Genomic DNA, 20,701 nt, shown 5'->3' with positions numbered 1-20,701 from the left:
CTGATTGGGTTTTTAAAATGTGCAAATGAAAAAGTTAAAATATCAGAGTAGAAAGGCTTTAAGTTCTCAATGTATGTGATTATACTACCTTTCCTCTTCAGGGTCTCCACATTATAAAACAGCAGTTCTAAGATCTTATTGTTGAAGAGATTCAATTTGTCCCCATCTCGCATTTGCTCTTCTTTCTACACTACTTTAGCACTTAACACAATTAACTGTAAACGGTTTATTAAAATAAATCCCTTGCCCCAGATTTGGATGTCCCTAGGCAGATGTGCCAGAGCATGGGCTCTAGGCAGGCCCATGGGGGTGGGGGAGGCAGGGAGAGCCCTGAGGCCCCTGTGTGCCCGAGAGAATGCCCTGTGACTGGCATCGGGGCACTGCATGGCAGGGCTGCAGTTCCACACGCACCCCTACACTCCCCATACATACCCCTAGGGCATCCTATCCCAGTCCCATGCAAACCTTCACATACATCCTCTGTGCTCTCCCCTATATGCAAGCTATGCAGTTCCTCCAGAACACACACACAGATCTCCCATATGTATTTCATTCCCATCCCATGCGAGCCCATAAGCACATTCCTCTACACTTCCCATACATGCACCCCATAGATACAAGGTCTGTAACTCTCACATCCCCACAGGCTCTGCAGTGCACAGCTCTTATGGCACCCATGTACATCCCTACACACTCCTCACACAGCTCGCACCCAGGTCTGGACATCCCCCATCCGCAGCCGCCCCACCTGGGCGAGCCGCGCTCCACAGGAGCTGGGCTGGGCTGGGCTGGGCTGGGCTGGCCGTGCCCCTCCCTTCGCTGGCCCTGGCGCACCCGGGGCTCCCCCTGGACCCCCGGCCGCTGCCGCGGGAGCCGCCACCGGGAAGGAGCGAAGGGCAGCCGCGCCCACCGCAGGCGGTATCACCGCTCGGCACCGCTTCCCCTGCGAGCTCCGCGCTTCCCCCGCTGCCCAGCCCAGCCCGGCCCATCCCGGCCCGGCCCGGCCCGGCCGAGCAGCAGGTGGGCTGCGGCCGGAGGCGCAGATCCAGGGCTGGGCAGCTCGGGGCGAGGCGGGTCCGGCAGCGCTCCCCGGAGCCGTGGGGCTCTCCCTGCCCGCTGCGCCCCGGGACGCGGAGGGAAGCCCGTGGGCGGGCACGGGCGGGGGGTTCCGCGGCATCCTCCGCAGGGGGAGGTGAAGTAGGCGGAGAAGGAGGAGGAGGAGGAGGAGGAGGAGAGGGAAACCTGCTTCTCCGGAGAGGCGAGGTAGCGGCGCTGCAGCGAGCCGGCCCAGCGGCGCGGGCTGCGCGCACATGCCGGGCTTGGAGCACCGGAGCCGCGGGATTCCTGCGGGTGGCTCAGCCCAGCTCCCGTCCCTTCCCCGGCGAGAGCGTCAGCTGGGCTCCGGCAGGGAGGAGGGCTCACCTACGGCTCCCCTCCCGGAGTGCATTCATCCCAGAGCAAGCAAACCTGGTAGTAAGTACTTGTCATCTTTTATGTATGATTTTTTACAGTTTTATTGTTCTCTACTGGCAGGTAGCAAAGGATTTCTAAGATGAAGCATTTATAGGCTCGGCTGTAAGGATAATCTCTCTGGCTCTCTCTTGGCCTCCTGAGCCTTTCCAATATAGAGATGCATATGTGGAGGCACATGTAGCAACATTCCTTCACTACACATATACATCTTTAATGCTTCAGACAAAATGCATGTACTGGGATTTTAAATTTTTTTTTTTTTTTACTTCTGCTGTTCCTAAAGTAATTTGTATCATGTTGTACAACATGCTTAGTCTCAGAGAAGGATAAATCCTGGTGACACCACTTAAACATCCTGCACGAGGATGGGGGATGGAGATGAATGTTTAAAATCATTAACTTGGCAGAGGCAGTGAAATCACTTCTCTGCAGGCTGCCTTCACGCTATGGAGCAATATGTTTTTGGGGATTCTTTGCCTTTTAATCCTCTTTCCCTGTATGTGCACATCTGGACTCTGGCCTGGCACTGCTCCCTGCACTCAGGCTGGAAGGGAGTGGCATGGCAGACTAGCAGGGGCTGGAGACCAGGGATGAAAGACAGGGGATCCTTCCCTCCTCTTACTCTTTAAAGATACTTTTTGCCCTAGTCTTGTCTTCTGCAAAGTAAATCCACAGGAATACTCCTAGAGTCGGGAAGTGGAATCAAAAGTGTTTTGAAGGCTGCATTATTCTCCCTACAGAGGGAATGGCTGAGAGGATAAGTGCAAATACCTGATTCCACACCCTTCTTCCAAGGGGTTTCCAAGCATTTGGAGGGGAGGGCGGTGTGAGTGTGGAGTTACATGACATGCAGAAGGTGTGTTCCCTACTAAGTCTTTACAAAATGATGCTACTTCTCTGTGGAGTGCTGGAAATGCCATTTCTGTCAGTGGAACTGTAAGAGAAATAGTAATTTCTCTTTCATTTTAAATGCCTAAGAGAATAACAATTTTTCTCCTGTTACTTCCTGCACACCTTTATTTTATTCTATTTTGCTAATGACTTGCATTGTTATTTGCAGAATATGATATGTGTCTCCCTATGCAACGATATATTTGCTGAGATGTTTCTGGAACTAGGTTCTAGGAGAGCATTTTAGGAGCCTTCTGTTTTAAACCCAAATTCTATTTACTAATAACTGAATATTTAATTTTCATCTGGCACATATCCAGTATTTTCTGTTTCCTTAAGTGATACTGTTCTTCTGTAGCTGGTCGCTGCATGCTCTGCAGTTTGTAACAAAATGCTCATGATAACACATTTTCATAGTGCCCTAATGTTACACCCATCTTAGCCTTTTACAAATGAATGCTACAGGACAAATATTTTAACTCCAGAAGTAACTGGAGTGATTTTGTTGGTTGTAGCAGGAGAATGTTTGCTACCCGAGGACCAGCCACTAGAATGATAGGCAGGGTGTCCCTGTGCTGGTGTGTGACCTGTTACTGGCATTTAACCTTTTCAGATGGACATAAGCAGAAAGGAAATGCCTGGTTTAATAAACATCACAACTAGAATTTTATATAAACGTGGGAGGCTCACACCAGTTAATGGCACTGACCCCATTTTTATTGGTCTTGTAGGGAAGTCTTAAAAGGTCTGCTGCAAAGAAAGTTATAAATCAGATACTCTTCTGTTGCAAGCATGTGTCCATAGCTTTAGTTGCCCTGCTGCATGGTGCAAAGGAGAATGAAGGAAATCATTCAGTGAAGTTCTGTTGGTTTGCTTGTATAATGCTGAAAGGGAATTTATAAAGTCTGAAATAAACTGAGATTACGTATTGCCATTGGCTTAGGTTAAATTTAAGAGATGCATAATTTTTCACCAGTTTTTCAGTTTTTGGTCTGTTTCGTGTTCTCTGTTCTCCCTGGCTCCTCCTTTAAGTTCATTAGGACTTCCTCTGGGAGATGATCTGATTTTTACAGTCAATCAAAAGCCTTACCAATATCCTTACACAGGCCAAATATACTGTACTTAGAAAAACTATAAACCAACAGCTACAAATTACTTTCAGAGCCCTCCTAAAACAAAATGCAGATGTAAATAGAGTTCAGAACTGCTCCAAATGCTGTGCTTTAAAGCTGTGGAGTCTAAATCCAGAAATGTGCTCAGAAGCTCTATTTGAGAGCCATGTAAGGAGATGGCTGAAGTTTCTGGTTAGACTCTGGAGAATTGGTAGCCACAGTCTGTGGTTGTTGGACTCTTCTGGGTAGTTTGAATTCAGGTCTGAGCATAGGCTGGAAGTGATCCTGCTTTTACAGACAGACTCATCTCCTTTCATTCATAAACTTGTCAAGTACATAATAAAACATGCTGTGGTTGTTTGCCTCCGCTGTGTTTAGAGCTGTACTCAATAGCTTTTCCAAACTTTATTCCACAGGTATGAGTTAGGAGTAAGGAAGGTAATTTTCTTCTCCCTTTGCTGATTACACACACTTCTCTCTTTGATGCTAAATTACTCTGTTTTTTTATGACCTCCCATGGAAGGTTAGGTGATCCTTTCTCTCATGGCTCTGGAAACACCTTGCTGCACCTGTTGCAGTAGACTTTTTAAACTTTTTCTGTGGCATCCACTACACCAAACAGGATCTTAGCAAGCTTTGTATAGCTGCCTTCATCCCACTGATGGGAATGCTTCCATGATGTACATTAGGGCTACATATGTTGTTTGGATTTCAGCACTGGATGCAGGGAAGATATGATTAATCTATAGTGCTGAAAAGGATTCATCAGTGAAGCCAGATGGTTCCAGGTAGGATGGACTCTGGATTTTTTTTTAAATTTAGCACAGCTTTAGATGTCATCCACGTTGTCTGGGTGTTACTAAAATCTGTGTCTTTTACAGTATGGGTTTTGCTGAAATCTTTGTCTTTTCTGAGCAATTGTACAGGGTCTATGGAGTGTGCTAGAGCAAGGTCTGTCTCTAATAATGTTTTCATTAAGCCTCTCTACAGACAGAAGAGTAAACTAATTGCCAGACTAACATGTTATTTGGCTCTGTGAACAAGCTACTGAACACTAACTTATGAATGGAAACTTAAAAGGCTCATTAGCAACCTGCTACATGAAAGAAATGCCAAAGTGGAATGAAAAGACATTTATATTCCTGTCGTTGTTGTTGTTGCTATTAAAGCTGATCTAGAATTCCAGTTTAGTTTTTGTGGGAATCTTAACTAATTTCATAAACTTTTTTTGCCTCTGAACTTTCAGCAGCTGCTCTTCTATAAAAGCTAGGAATAACTGGTTCTGCTTTAGTAGGAATGAAAGGGGAATTGAGCTCTATAGAAATGAGGAGATTAGAGCTTCATGAGGCATATACCCATTTAATGCTGCTGGAAACCAAACCTGCTTGAATAATCTTAACTCTCACTTCTGGTGAGCAGAAATTCTAGGGGAAAAAGAAAAATTCCCTTAGTGACTTATTAACAAAGGCTTTTCAGGTTTGCTGGGATTTATCATGTGAGCCTAATCTACCTTTTGTTCATCCAGTTGGCAGGCTTTAAGATTTAAAAGGGTCTGCAGAAACTCCTCCCCCAAACTCCTTATTTAATTAAAGAGGCTTGGTGCATTATTTACTTCTAAGTCTTCCATTTATGTGGGAACAATGAGTTTGGGTTAACATATTGTAAAATATTTGTGAATGCTGCATTATAAGCAGGGAAAAGAAACAAACTTTGGCTACACCTTCAAATTCACACTGACCTAAATGGGTTCAGTGAGAATGACTGAAAGTGAGGCTAGACATATGTAAATGTAAAGTATAAACACAGGTGTGTAGCTCTACAACAAATTTGTCAGCTTCTGTAGGTGATTTCAAGGGCCTGGAGGAGGGTTAGTTTCATTTGCTTCTCTGAGCGTCATCGGATATGCAGATCAGGCTTTGCACATACCAGTAATTTTTATGTTTTGCTTTGGTAGTTCATCAAAGACAGACTGGTAACTGTAGTTCTCTCACTAGCTCCCTCAGTTCCTTCTCCTCCCCCACTCCATTCATCCCTGTAGCTGTGAGCATCAAGTTGCAGATAAAACGACTTCTGAGAGAGCAATGGGATGCAGCTCTTGCCAAAGGCAATTAAGTGCTTAGGATTACAGTGTGCTTTACAAAGTGTGTTCTTGCTGAATCCCTTTCCTCTTCTGTTTGCTGGCACTAAGCAGTTTCTTGGCACTTACCTTTGTTGTAACAAGTCTGAGCATTGCTAAACTTCACTACAGCATGTCTAGCAAGCTGCAGTGTCTTCTGTTTTGAGGATAGTCTTTCTGGTGACTCTTTACTGGGAGTCAGCTTGACCTCATCACCTTTGCTGTAATTGGATTAAATTCACTCACTTGCCAAAAACACGACCAGCTGACAGCATATTCATTCTTCAGACTGAAGTGCTGTTTTGTATGCATAGGTTCCACGGTACCAAAGTCATTTTTAGGGCTTGTGATGCAGCCAGTGTGTCACAGGATACAAAATTGTCACTGAGGATGTTTTCAGTTATTTTCTTCATCAGGAAACAGTTCAAACAGACCACACACTCTGTGTGAAAGTAGAAGATCTAACCTGTGGGAGAAGAAATGACTTGCTCTCTTTGCCAGTCCTGTGCATCACTTGCTGCTGCTTCTTGTGAAATGTGATAAACTGCTGAGAGCCCACAGACATCCTGGCTGAGGAAAGTGAGTGATGGCTTGTGCTGTTTTACACACTCACTGCAGTTTATTTATAATTATTGCACAGCAGGTTAAAATCATTATTCTGAGTTGTTGTTTTACTGCTTTTTTTCTGTTATTCTTCAGCAGTCCTGTGACTGGAGGTATTTACAGAGCGGCAGGATGGTATCTGAACCAAAGAAATGTACCCAAAAAGGATACTGGAACTGTGTATTGAAGGATAATCTGATCACCAAGCTGTAGTTTCACCCAGAGGCCTTTTATATACTGTTTAAACCAGTGTAATCCAGCTTTCAGTGGGAATCACTGCTAAGCAGCAAAAATCACTGTCCTGATTGTTAACCTCAGCAAAATGTTAAAGGATGAGTGAGTAATGGGGAGAGCAAGGACCAAGTTGCAAATACTCTTACAAAGAGGATTTGGGAGACACAGTATGGCACAGGCACTGAGATATTTCAAATAATGAAAGGATCCCAGTTTTAGCTTTTCTTATCTGCCTGGAAGTACTGCAAGTTTCCTGTTTGCTGCAGAGGCCTCTGAGAGCTGTGCTTTGAAGGCAGCATGGGCCAGAGGAACTAGAGCTCCCAGCTCTGTATTCCGAGCAGGGCATTGTTGCACTTGATTTCAAGGTGATGCTGCTTTCTCTAAATTCTATAAACTGATGAACATTTCCGGTGCAAAACAATAGGCAAACAAGGGGTGTGAGATTTTCCATATCTTCTAAATGACAGTCACAATTAAATTTACTATGTGAATGTGCAGTGCAAATAATAACCAGGATGTCTGCTCTAATACCCCATTATAAAATGCATGTAGTTGCCTAATATTTTTGGCAATGTTGACTATTAAGAAGTTGCTTGTCTCCTAATGGAAGACATATATAATTCCATTAATTCTCTATAATGGTATAACCAGTTTGCTAAATACTGAAGTAAAGGGTTTTTGTCATTCACATGTTTTATGTCATGTAATTGGAATCAATGGCATTAAAAAAAAATTAAAAAACCCCTCAGGACCAAAATACTGACCATCTCTCCTGGACAAAGATTAAGTCTGACTGGGTGAAAAGAATAAAGTATGTGGGCATGTTCTGTAAGAATCACTCACTAAGTCCATGTCAGACATACACTGTATGTTCTTACACTGTTGATTGTATCAAAAGGAAAGTTACAAACCAAAAGCAACAAGCTGCGTTTAAAATACACAGGAAAGAAATTTGTCAAGAGTGGCCTGCTTTATTTAGGTTATTTACCTCAGACCTTTTAGGGTCATAAGCTTTCCTTTCCTTTCCTTTGGTGAAGAAGATATTTAGTCAGTACTTCATGTCTGAAAGCGTTACTGACTTATCACTAGTTTAAGTCCAGCCTGGTTTTGGAGGTGAGAAACCTCTTCTGTTCTGTGCAGTGTGAGTTTACAGCAGAGCTGTTGTGGGTTAGGCTGTGTGGCAATGTCTGCTGCTGTTTCAGAGCTGACATTGTGGTCCTGGTGGCCTCGGGGGTGTATCATGGGCAGAGCCTGAGAGAACCTCGCAGAGGGAGCCCTGGCTTGGAAACAACAGCTAGTGTCTCACCCCCAACATCACAGCAGTGCAGTTCCTCTGACCTCAACAGAGTTGCAGCATTCATGGTTTTCAGTGATGTGGGAGCAAGACTGGGCCTATATTCTTTTAACTGGTCTATTTAGCAGCTCTTTTCCATATGCAGTCTCCATGCCAGTGACAGGAGCTTCCTGGAACTGACAGCAGACACAAAAGACCCTCTTCTCTAAACCACTGGACCTTAAGAATTTTGAAAGGATGTTACAACAAGCCTCATAATGCACCATTGTCAGGCTCTCTCTGAAGGGGCCTGCAGTGGTATCATACCTCTAAGCTTTCCAGAGGGGGTGTGATGACCCCACATGGAAAAAAATACAAGAGTAATGGTTTGGGTGGCTATGAGGAATTTTGTGGTACTACTTCCCTGGCTGTAACTTGAAACCAGCTGGAGGCATTTAGTGCTAACTGAACTCTATATAAGAGGCAGGCAAATATCTGAGCATGTATCCTGCAGGTTTTTTAAGAAGAGATCTTGGCTTGTGAGTCCATGCATTCTGGCTGCCCCTTTCTCACAGACAGGGGAGTGGTGAAAGAAGGTTTGTTTTATTTTCTCCTACATTTTTCTTTCTTCTTCCTACTCATTTTCCTGTTCCTTTGCAGCACAGCAGTTTTTCATGTTGCTGTGAAAGTGTCTGTGTTTGTGAGTAGAGTGAGCACATTTGAATGGAAGAGGCCGTGGGTTTGGGAAGTGTCGAGCTGCAGCATTCCCAAGGGAGGGGCAGGATTTGCATTCCCTCCCTCAGCCCTGCTCAGGGATGTGCCTAAAGGTGTGTCTGTGGGATGGCAGTGGCTATCCAGGAGGGAATCCCCTCACGGTGAGGGGGCAGGAGCGGGGCTGTGCAGGCCTGACCTCCTGCCATGCTGCCTTCGGAGCAATTCCCGCCATTTTACCTCAGCCCCGGCCTGTGGGACCAAGGCTTTGCTTGGGGAATTTTGCTCAAGTTTTATGCTAAAGTCAGCCTGAACATGGGCACTGGGGTACTTATTGATCAAATAATCCCATCTTGTGCAGAGTAAAAGCAGTTTCATATGTGTTTTCTTAAAATGCTTCTAAACTCAGTCAGCAGAAGCATTGCTCCTTCACTTTACCTGAAATTGTGCCTTTATCAAGTTCACCTCAGATGAAAATAAAGTGTTGAGTTCCCATTCAATTTTTTTAGTTCTTCCCTGATACAGAGCTCAGTAATATTCCTTTTCCAAGGCATTTCCAAGCTATAGCTGTGGATGTTGATGTGGCCCTGGTTAGCCTGAGGAGAAGTGGGGGCTCACTTCCTGACTGGACCACAGTGACAGACAGAAAATGAAGTTACAAAAAAAAGGACTTGCAGACACTTCACCAGCAAGGACAGTTGGACATGGTCAGATAATTCTTCAGGTAAAATAGTGTGGGCCTTGTTCCATTCTCCATGTGTGCTATTGACCTTAAACTTAATGTAGGATCCTCTAACTGCAAATGCTGTACCACTTTTTGCTTTGTCTCAGAGGGTGAAAGCAAACATATATGTGTAAATAAGTTTTAGTACTTGTTATTCCATTGATTTTATATTATATTGTACTTTGCTGGACAACTGGGGTAACCTTTGAACTTGCTGATCAGTTTATGAACACTGCAGGATCCTGTGGGTTTTTTATATTCACATACACCTATAATACAAGTACACTGTATTAGTAATGTGTGGCTATTGATATTGGAGTAGGGGACTGTAGTAACAAGCCTACTCACTAAGTTGCAGAGGAGAAAAAAGTGTGATGTTTCATGTCTGTTCATGCCTGTAATGATTTCTGTGGTGAGCTTTCCAGTGCTAGTTCATTTCTAGCTGGTTTTCTTATAGGTGTAAGGTTTTGATAGCTTTCCAGTGCTAGTTCATTTCTAGCTGGTTTTCTTACAGGCTTACAGGTGTAAGGTTTTGAGACAGATTGTGTCACAGACAGGAACAAGAGAACTTTGTCAAACTTTGTTAGTTTATCTGTGTAGCATATTTTTTTCCTGAAGGGCCAAACAAAAATATTTTTTTAAAACTGTATGAGTAACAAGTTAATGAAATAAATTGAACATCAAAACAAAGGATGTATTGTCTTGAAAACAAACTTGCTGTAATTGCATTTCTTGTGAGTTTTGTTTTTGTTTTTTTTTTTGTCCAAGCTAATATTTCACTTACAAGACAGGAAATACAGCCTTGCTGATTGCATTTGTAGAGCTATAAATAACTTACTGTCTTCAAAGATGGTGTTAATTTAAAAAATTCTTCTAAAATGAAACTTTGATGAATTAAAAATGAGATTGGGTGGGTAAAATAATTACTTACTGTACTGTGTGTACAGATGTTAAAGGTGTTTTTAGGGAAAGGGTGTTAAAAGAGAAGTTCTGGCACCTGTAACTGGTCTAAATTGTTTCATTTCCTTTTCTTTGCTGGTTGTATCTGTCTCTGTCCCATTCTCACCCCTGTCACGAGGGGGAATTAATATGTTTGCTTTCTATCACCTTGCTCTTTTGTTGGGATCGTTGCTTATCCTCAGGAAGCAGTGTGATGTGTGGAAATGCTAAGTCAACCTAAAAAATTAATAACTTTAGGGCTGCCTCAGTGCTCCAGTTAGCCCAGTGTTGTGTCTGGCAAGTTAACAGGAGAACCTCCAACAGCTGTTTCTCGAGATCCATTTCTCTCCACACATCTTCAGTTTCCACAGCTCTTCTGTTAAGAATATTAGAGGATATGTACCTGTTTAGTCGTTTAGGTGTCTATTTATGGACCTGTTGACTGGAGTTTGTTTAATCCCTTTTTGAACCCATGAACATCCTTTGCCTTCAGAGTCTTGCGTGACAGCAAGTTCCAGAAGCTTGTAACCTGCTGGATGAAATGTCCTTTCTATTTAAATGAGTTGGTTGCCTTTAAACGAGTACTGTCTTGTTCTTGTTTTGTAGGGTTGGGCAAACAACTGTTGTGCATTTAGTAGCTCATGGGTTTTTTGTTATACCTGGTAATATCCACTACATATGCCTTCTTTCTGAACTGGGGACTCCCAGCCTTTTTAGTATCTCCATTTCCATCTGGACAGCTTGGTAATGTCCTCCTTAGTCTGTGGAGAGCAGATCACAGTACCAAAGTTGTGGGAGCACTCAGGCTGTGAGGAGAAATGTCCTGCCTTCCTCTTTTTCTGAAGATTCCAGTGATGTTTCTGGCTTTTTTTTGACTGCTGTCGGACACTGAACCATCAAGGATGGCTCTAGCTTCCAAGTAGGAATGTTTAGAATTGATACTGCCTTGAGGAATTACTACACTAAAGCCCATCTGCCAACATTTTCCTCAATAATTTAATTTTGTTATTGATAAACATGTTGAGTGACACCAGTCCCAACACTGATCCCAGGAATTACACTGTTGATTCCTCTCCATCTTAAAAAGCCTGTGAAGCATTACTCTTTCTAATGTTCACTCTCCTACTTCAATGAATTCAGACTTGCCAGATTGTGGTTTCCAGGTTCCCTACACAGCCCTTTCTGCAGCTGGAAGTTATGCAAGCAAGATTTGTGATTCTCAGGCACAGAGACTGTAGCTCTGGCTTACATACCTTGGCTAGTGGTCTGTAAATTCATATTTGAGTTTCTTCAGAACTTGTGTGAAAATTGTTTTGTCTCAGTGCTTTATTAACATCTAGCTTCCTTGTTCAGTCTGGTATTTCCTGATTTTACTTCAGATTGGTCTGGTTCCCCTACCAGATTTGCAACAGAGAGTGCACTGGATGTGTAAATCTCCCCAAAGATTTCATCAGTAAAGGCTGGTGTAAAGAATTCTCTGAGCTTCTCTGCTACAGCTGTATCATCCCTATCTGTGCTTTATACACCTTTGTCATCCAGCAGCTGGACTGCTTTTCCTAGCTAGTTTCCTGTCCTTGATGTATTTCAAGAGCTGTTTACTAGCACAGTCGTCTTTGTTTGCAGGCAGTTTTTGGATTGTCTTTTAGCCCTTTTAATTTCCTGCTTACATTTTACTTGCCATGTTTTATGGGCTCCCCTGTCTTTACTTAAGCAATCCATTTTCTGTGAGCTGACCTATGCCCTGCAATACTCTCCTAACTCTCCCTGAGTCTTCCTGCTTTTTGAACTGCTCCTTTTGAGTGTCCTTTTTTTTTTTCTTTTTTCACATCCTTACACGATTCCCTTTCTTAAAATTAAATAACTGTACATAGGTTTTGTTTGATGACCCTTACATCAGAGCTGTTCTTTGTGTTACTTAACAAGTAGCCTTTATAGCTTTCTCTGGTTTGGATGGTCCCTGTACTTAGAAGTTTCTTTTCCACTGGAGAGCTGTATATGGATCTATAGAAATGATGTTATATCATCTCTTTCTTTTGCACAGGGGCTACTACTGAGTATTTCTACACATCCTTATGTGTACTTGCTGTACAGCACCTATTAATATTGTAATAATCTGTGGAAGCCATCTACCAAAACTGAAGGGAACAAGCTTTGTATGAAACTGTCTGGTGCTAATGGAGCTGGATATGTTATTGCCTTTTGCATGCATGCAGTATGTGCAGTGGTGATGAAAACTTTGCACTTCTGAGACCCTGAACTAAATTATATATAAAATTCAGAACCTATGCACTTGAAACATCCAACAGGAAGAGAGCCCTGCTTTTCCAGTTTTGCAAACATGAAAGAAAACCTGAAGGAGAACACTCTGTGGTTATATGAGAAGTCTCTGTGGACATGTTTACAAGAGCTGAATTGTGTTTATATTCATTCCTGTGCAATTATTGGAGGGTTGTCCTTATTCCATAAAACATGTGTATGCATTTGAAGGAGGAGTACAGGTGTTTACTCTCTACAGATGCACTTTGAAGGACTGCTTGTACAGATGCAATCCAGCATTGAAACAGAATATGCAAACAAATTATTGCTGAATAATAGTGCTTGGCTAGTTGAAACTAATATTAATCAACAATACCTAGGTAGGTGAATAAATGTAGGTACTGTCTTCTTTTTGCCCTGACCACAGGGTTAAAGTCTTTGTGGTTTTTTTAATTATTTTTTTTAACACTGTGGCACACCCTGTCCCCTGCTAATTGCAGAATGCCTCACATTCTGTAAATGGAAACACCTAAATTTGCAGAGTTCATCTGTTTGAGCCTTTACTTAACCTGTGAGTTCTGGACCAGTCTTGCTTCAAATCTAGCTATGTGTCTGTGCTTTGTTGTTGAAACTCTTGGATTTAAGCCTGCTACATTTCTTCCAGGACCAGAAAGCTGTTGGAAATGTATATGCTGTCTCTGGGTGATGACTTTACTGATGAATTGCAGGAGTTTTTTACCCTTGATGAGCTAAATAATGAAGCAGAGTTCTATATTTCTATAGTTACTGCAAAAAAAATGAATGTGAAATTGTCCAGAGCAATTTCTTCATCAAAGCTGACCGAAATAGCATCTGTGGTGAAAACTTGTGCCTCATCACTTCATTGTGACATGTGCAAGAGAAATGATGTTAAATGAAACAGCTGCTTGTCATGAGAGGAACTGATCTTCATGATACAGAAGACTTCTTACAGTCCTGTATCTGACTAACCCGTTCTCTTGAGTGATTTCTTATCAAGTGAAATTTCTGTGGTTGTCAGGATCTTTTGTGGTCCTTGACTTCTGTGGAGGGCTTTAGCTTTGGTATTGTTCTCACTGCCAGGCTTCAGAAGGATTTTTATTGTTATCTAGAGACCATCTTCTACTTTGCAGTTGGATTGGTAGCTTTATATAGCTGTTACAGCCAGACTTCACTTGTCTGGTATCTAGGTATCAATAATTTCAACAGGAGAATAATTCATTGCTTTCAATTATTTTTTAACTGTACAATACATTCCTTAATTTGGATTATTTGTAGGATGTCGACTAGAATGTTTCATGAGTGGTATGGTCATAGTCCGTAATACTTTCATCACTAGGTTCCAAAACACTTTACAGAGGAGTATCAGAGAGAAAGGAATTTGAAAGGACTTCTCTAAAGCCCGAAAAAAGGTAAGAAAGATGAATATTGTGTTTTTATGTCTGAATGCAAAGTTGTCTTAATTCTAACTAAAATCAGTTTAGGAGGTTATTGAATAAAACTTGTGAGTGAACATATTTGCATTACCTTTAATGAAGGCTTAGCTTTGATTTAGCTTAATGTACCAGGAAAAAAAATGAAAACCAAAATAGTCACTTAGAAATGCAAATGTACCCATGAGAGTGTTTAGGTATTATCAAATATTTAAACTCTTAGCTTTAAACTGCATGCTTGACATGCAGAATTTCTGGTGCTCACTGGAGAATTTTTTGGGGTGAATTTTTTAGCCTAATTCACTCTGAGTCTCCAATGTCCAATTCTTTTTCCCCCTACTTGAAATTTAATATTAGTTCTATTAGTTCAACTGGATTAATTAGCTCAAAAATATGTGCTTAGTTAAGTGGCAAGCAAAAATAATAATTTCTTCCAAAATGAGAGATTCAATTTCTGAAACTGTTTTTACATTTACTATGATGACTTATTATCCATACCTGTTCTACTCTGTTGATCAAGAAGCCTTTTAGGTGCTTATAAAGTAGACATGAAGCTACTACAAGCTACTTCTGGGAGTTGGTAGCCTGAAAAAAATAACCCTTCAAACTTATTACATGGACCTGTAATAAGTCCTGTACCTTGCCCCTTCCAGATGACTGAGTTGAGGTCCAGTGTCAGAATTTGATATTGTTATTTTGAACAGTTCTGGTTAACTTAAACTCAGAACAAGGATTGACTGCTTCCTTTTGTATGCTGGAGTTACATAGTACAGCATTTAACTGGGAGTTATGTTATGCCAGCTTGCTGTGCAAACACTGAGGAAAGCCTTGTCACTGCCTCTAAAGAGTTTTGTCCAAGATGATGAACAGCTGCTTATTTCTAGTGCAGTGATATATCTACAGATTGATAGATATGTATATAATTTTTCTAATGGGGAGCTGTACTGAACTGATAAAACTGATTATTTGTGATATGTTTGTTTCTTTAATCTTGACATTTACTGTGCTTCTGCTTTTACTCTGCTGCTTTTCAAAAGTGTGTGTCATTTCATTCATCTTGTACCATATTCAATGGTGTTGTTAAAAGAGATATCTCAAGGTGATGTGGAGTTTTTTCTCAGTTGAGAAAGATAGGAGAACAGAATCTCGTGCAACACCTTTTTTTTTGTATTACTATTTTTTCCTCCTGAGTTGTTTCCTTTCCTCATACTGTAGCATAAAAGCATTTTCAGCTTTAGATTTCTGCAGCTTCAGTTTTCAGCCCCTGGGTTTTGGTATGTGTCTGAGATAACTTTAGCATCTGGTACTGCTGGGTTTCCTCTGAAGGTACTGCTCTGTGTGATAAGAAAGCTTGTAACCCTCTCAAACTGAACTTTGTATGGGTTTTGGCTAAAATATGCATATATGTATGTATTTATATTTTACTCTATTTTCCCCAGTCTCCAAATCATTGTCATGCCCCATTTAATTCTCTCCAGACTTTTTCAATGTCCTTTTAAGGACAGGAGTGAGGTGGAAGACATTTTCCATTATGTGCTTGTGCGTCAAACTAAGAGGCCTTGCTCGAGCTTCGAAGTTCTCCAGAATGGTAAATTTAAACCAAACACTGGGGAACAAAATGCTAATGCTGTGTACTTTTTAAAGAAAAAAGGAGGGGAAGATCTAACTAGGCCCTGGGGATCCATCTTCACTGGGGATCCATCTTATTACCACAGCTTTATCCTTTCCAGTTCCTAAAGATGCTGTCAGTATTGAACTCTAATGACCTGATTAATGCATTGGAGGGATGCCTATAGATTGTGGTATAGATATTATTTCCAGATGGCTTCCTGGCAGGCAGATTGGCAACAAGATGTCATCTTTGTGGTGATGAGGAGGAAGAGTGTGGATATTTTACTTTTTATTTTAATGGAGCTTGTCTCAGCAAATAAATACCAGTCATTGGGTCAGTGGGTCTGAAAAACAGTAGCTTTGTGGTAAGCTGAATTCTATAGATTTATTGGAGTCTATAGAGTAATACAGGAAAAGGATGTGATATCTGTATTGCTTGCAGAGACTTAAGAGCCCTGTAATACCTGCTCCTCCTTCAGTCAGCAGGGAGATGTCTTTTGAAGCTGCATGTATCCTGTGCATGTGAAATCTCTGGGATAATCCCAGCCATGTTTCTTGGGGCAAATACTGGATTTCACAGGATTGAATTCAGAGAATTGAGTTCAAGCAATAAAGCAGGCAGCAGCTGTTAAAAATTCCTGAAACACCACTGCTTATAATTTTCTTTCTGTATTTTGTGCTTCCGTCAGGCAGCACTGATCAGGCTCAATATAGATGAGAAAGGGTTAAATTAAATTACTGACAATATCCAGTGGGTCAGACTGAATGAGCTTCCCCTTTGCAACAGCAGTGTAGTGTCCTACCCACTTTTCTGACCCACAAAGAAATTGCTTTTTTTTTAGTTGACAATGTTTTGTGTGCATGATGGCTACATGTACAGCTGGTTCCATTTAACCCATGAGACTGAAATGTGAAGTAGCTTCTTATTTTTATTGTTAAAGCAGAGATTAACCTCTAATCTCCCTTTTCTTACATGAGGATTTCTTCCATACATTAGTATATAAAGTGCAGACTTGTTGGGCAGAAGAATCAACTGGGAGACTTGGAGTGTCAAAGTCAATCTGCCTTTGGATTTGAGTCCTCTCAGTCCTAGAAAAATATTTCAGTTCCCTGAAGGGAAAAGAGATGGATTCAATAAACCGAAAGTTTTCTTATTTTTTGGTGGGATTTGCAAGCTGTGCTGTTTCACCACTTCTAACTCATTTTAAAACCAGTTCAACTGTCTGGAAATGCTGTTGCCTGTGCCAGCAGTATTGTCCATTTGTTTTGTGCATCACAGCTTACATAGAAATTTCCCTGAACTTTTTCCTTCCACCTTCATTGCATTCCTGTTTCACACACATAAATGCCTGATACCCCCGATGGACGTGCCAGGGCACAATTTTCTTCTTTCTTACCTGTTGATCTCTTTTAATGTCAGAAGAGATTAAGGTGGAATGAGATGTGTTTTGATGACTGTGAGACCACACATGCCCCCAGTGGTTTGCACAGAAAGTGCTTAGAGGTGGATGCTGTAGCTCTAAACTGTTATTGCACACACTTTGACATTCAGCTTAGGGAGAATGTTGTGCCGTTGAACTTCCTGGGCTAGAAGAGAGGAAGATAATAAACTGCTATAGGAATAAAGCCTTGGCCAGAGTTTCAGGTCTTAATAACAGTTTTTGCTGTGAGGAAGCTCTGAAATTGCAGTGATTCTGAGCCAGGCCATGCTATAAATCTGAGATGTTGGAGACAACTTGCTCATAATGTTCTCTGAGATTTTTTTAGAGACAATGTGGTTCCTATTGCAGTATGCCTCCTCATTCTAAGAGGACTTGCAGCTGATTCTACTACTGCTGACATCAACAATGCTGTAAACTCTGTTCTTTCTCTTAATCAGCAAATATTTTGTCTCCTAGACTGTGAAGCAGTGGTTTCTTTGTAGACATGGGCTTCTGCACCCTACCTCTAGGCTGGTAGGGTGCAGAGTAGCAAGGAGAGGCTCATGGTTTTGGCTAAGTTCCATTTTTCTACTTCATTTAAATTCACTTTTTGACCTGTTCTTCATCAGCTTCACTTCTGAGTTCTACACTGGTTCTTTTTACAGCCAGATCTGCAAAAACACCATAGGAGTTTGAAATGATGGATACAAGACACAACATGAGAAAGCCAACTCCTTCTGCCGTAGCTCTAAACCAGCTAAATCCCTAATGTATGATTTGTGTCTTGTGTGTATCTGGCCAAATGTTTCCATGCCATAATTTAATGGCAACTGCCTGGTGATCATTTTCTAGCGGAAGGATCAGTAAAATTTTCTTTGGGAAAGCTTTTGAGGAAAACCAGTGTTCATTTCACCACTTAAATTGTCTTTTGAAGACCCACAGTAGCCTGAAAAATACAGAAGCAACCCAAGTCTTGCTCTAGTTTGAATTCAAAAGTGGAATTAATGTGGACAGAAAATACATACCAGTGTCATTGGCTAGTTTCTTCTATAGGAAAATAAATTGGGTTCCTTGCTATAGATGTTTGAGGGGGCAGGAAATGTTTTGGCTTGGTCCATCTAAACCAAGGAAATCTGAAATCGAGATTTATGTTCCCAGTGTAATTCTTAGAGTTGTGGGCAGGGAGGGAGAAAAGGAAGTGTATTCAGTGGTATGAGGCTAAAGGCAAATTGCCCAGATCTGCCCTCAGAAATGTAAGCACAACTTTCAGTAGTTTCAGAGAGAACTGCACAAAAATAATGAGAGGATAATGTGTACATAAAAGTATCCAACTCTTGCACTATCCTTGCAGTGAATGAGACCCAGGTGGGCCTGTCCAGCCTTATTTACAATGGCTGTACAACCATTGTAAATACACAACCTCTTTCACAGTCTGACAATTGGTGAAGTTAGGGCTCTTTATTTAGAGGGATTCTGCTCTCTGCCATATTTGAAGTGTTCTGGTTTCTCACCTGAGACTGTTCACTGTTCATTTTGCACCTATGACTGTTATGCCTCTGGTTATCATATCCTCTCAGTACTCAGAATTATTTTAGCATTTTTCTGTTTGGTTTTGGTGGTTTGATCTCAGTTAACAGTGGCTAGCAAGAGTGAGGCTCAAACTCAAAAGAGGGATGTTTATCGTGAGATAACAAAATTAACCTGGAGATTATGGTCACATGGAAGTTAACCCTATTAGGTTGGAAAGATGCAGCTTTTGGTGTGGAACTGTTGCTCTCCAGAAGCATCACTGACTTCTCACTGTGCTTCTCTGCTGTCTATGCAAGAGGAGGTGGGAGAACTGATGATATTATTGCCATGGTCCCTGGAAATGCCCTGATTTTACCCAGTGAAAAGTGAGCTGCGCCAAAAAATTAAATTAGCACAATTCTTCCCAGTTCCTCACTTTATATCTCAAATTTTAAGTTCTTGAAAATCAGCAGTGTGTTTAGTCCTCTCCTTGGCTGTACCTCAAACTTGTTCCTCAGTAAACCAAAATTAGCTGTACAAAATATTACTTAAAGTTACTGTGATTTGTCATGTTTTATACCTCTCAAAAGCTGTTAGGTGGTATATTATGAAGAGAGTAAAGAAAATAATTACTCGTCTGCAGTATTAACACATGAAAGCAACTACAGTTTTCCTAAAAGTTATTTCCATTTGAAATATTAACTTGGCTCCAGTAAGTATGGCCTGTGAATTGTACTGTCCTGCTTCCACCAGAGAGCTTGCTCAGTTAAAGCCTAGAAATAATGCAGTTAAATTTATAAAGGGGAGTATTTGAGGCATGTCCTTTCTTCCAGTTTCACCTTCTAGTAAAGCCTCATCACACACACAGGTGCTTTGTCCCAGTGGAAGCCATAAGGAGGCTTTGAAGCTCATTTCCATAGCCAGTAGTAATTGTCTATATGTTTGTACCAGTCCCCTTGGGAACTGTGAGAGCCACAGCATCTTAGGCTACTGTGTTGCTGTATCTTCTGCTTCCTCAGCCAGTCCAGAATACCTAAGGTAATAAAAGAATAAAATAAAATTGTTTTATGACTCCCATTCATCTCTGCACTGGAGTTTCATGCAAACTGATAAAACTCCATCTCTTCTCACACTAGGAAGTATCAGAAAATCCCCTTAAAACGTCTCTTGGATCCTCATTTTAAATTACAGTTATGGGCCATATTAAAAACTCAAAAGATAAATAATGCTTGTGTTCTGTCTATTTAGGTGGAGAACTATAGCATGAATTTCCATTACTACTGCAGGGGCATTTGCAGCATTAACATTTGCTGGTTTGCAGAAGAATTGCTCTGCTTCTTGCCTGTGTGCCAGATTTGGATGCAGTGAGGTCAAACCCAGATTTGCCTTCTTTCATTTGCATAATGTAACATTGACGCTTCCCAGCTCCCCTCCTGTTCTCTGTTCCCCAAAAGTATTCTAATATTTGGAATTTGTAAACATAGAATTTTGGATTCCATATGCATCTGGAATTGATAAACTGTTGGTATTACAGAGATGTAACCCTTTATACCTCTAACCTAGGAATGCTCTAGAGAGAACTCGCCGGCGCATCTGATGTAGATGCAGGCAGATTCTAAACAGCTAAAACCAAACTAAGAAAGTTGCTGCTGAATGAATGAAATTTTCATTGAAAACTATGTACCCTGGGGGGCATAGAATTTTCATTGAAAACTATGTACCCTGGAGGGGGGAATAAAAACGGTAGAATCCGTTTGGCAATAAATGCAGCCATAATATTTTTGAGCCAGTAACTGAAGAGGTGTGAGTCAAATAAAGCCTGTCAGATGGCATTAGTGGGAGAGAGAACCTTTTGGAAGAGACACGATATGAAGGCAAAAAAAAACCCACCAAGCAAAAACCTCACTCCTAACAGAATCTTGGATTAGTTGAGGTTCAGTGAATGGCTTTGTTAAAAACACAAGAAAGGAATTTAAATAGAGAAGGCCTGATAAGGTGCAGGGCATCAGAGATCTGTTTCCATAGTGACAGTGTTCAAACAGAGGCCTAGAGGGACATGAATACCATTGCAGATGAACTCCGTAGAAGACATCCATCTGCCAGTGGGGATACTCCTGTTGATTGTCTGGGGCTTTTCCCTATTAGTTTGATTTGGGGTAAAGGTGGTGAGGGGAAACAAGGCTTAGACAAACTATTGACTTGACAGACTACTGCTTCCTTCCATCTCCTGATTGCTGCATTTTGCATGTCCTCTCCACATATTTTTATTTTTGTATATTTACTGTCATAATTGTTAAAATTAGAGAAAAGGAATAGACACCTCCACCTCTACTTGCCTACTGAGGCAAACACCACTTTACACCAGTGTGGGATTAAA

At 41.4% G+C, this 20,701-nt stretch overlaps 1 protein-coding gene across 1 annotated transcript in view; it reads left to right on the top strand.

The window, feature by feature from the left end:
* The first annotated feature begins 1,310 nt into the window (after window positions 1-1,310).
* Window positions 1,311-20,701, top strand: part of MYLK (myosin light chain kinase) — a 194,065-nt gene continuing 174,674 nt past the window's right edge. The window contains exon 1 of the mRNA XM_036386318.1: window positions 1,311-1,473. Within this exon, the coding sequence (XP_036242211.1) occupies window positions 1,311-1,473 (163 nt within the window). The remainder of the gene's footprint in view (window positions 1,474-20,701) is intronic.

The sequence above is a fragment of the Molothrus ater genome, chromosome 7 (genome assembly GCF_012460135.2).
Source record: "Molothrus ater isolate BHLD 08-10-18 breed brown headed cowbird chromosome 7, BPBGC_Mater_1.1, whole genome shotgun sequence".
NCBI lineage: Eukaryota > Metazoa > Chordata > Aves > Passeriformes > Icteridae > Molothrus > Molothrus ater.
The sequence above is the reverse complement of the archived record's forward strand: the minus strand, read 5'-3'. Positions and strand labels throughout refer to the sequence as shown.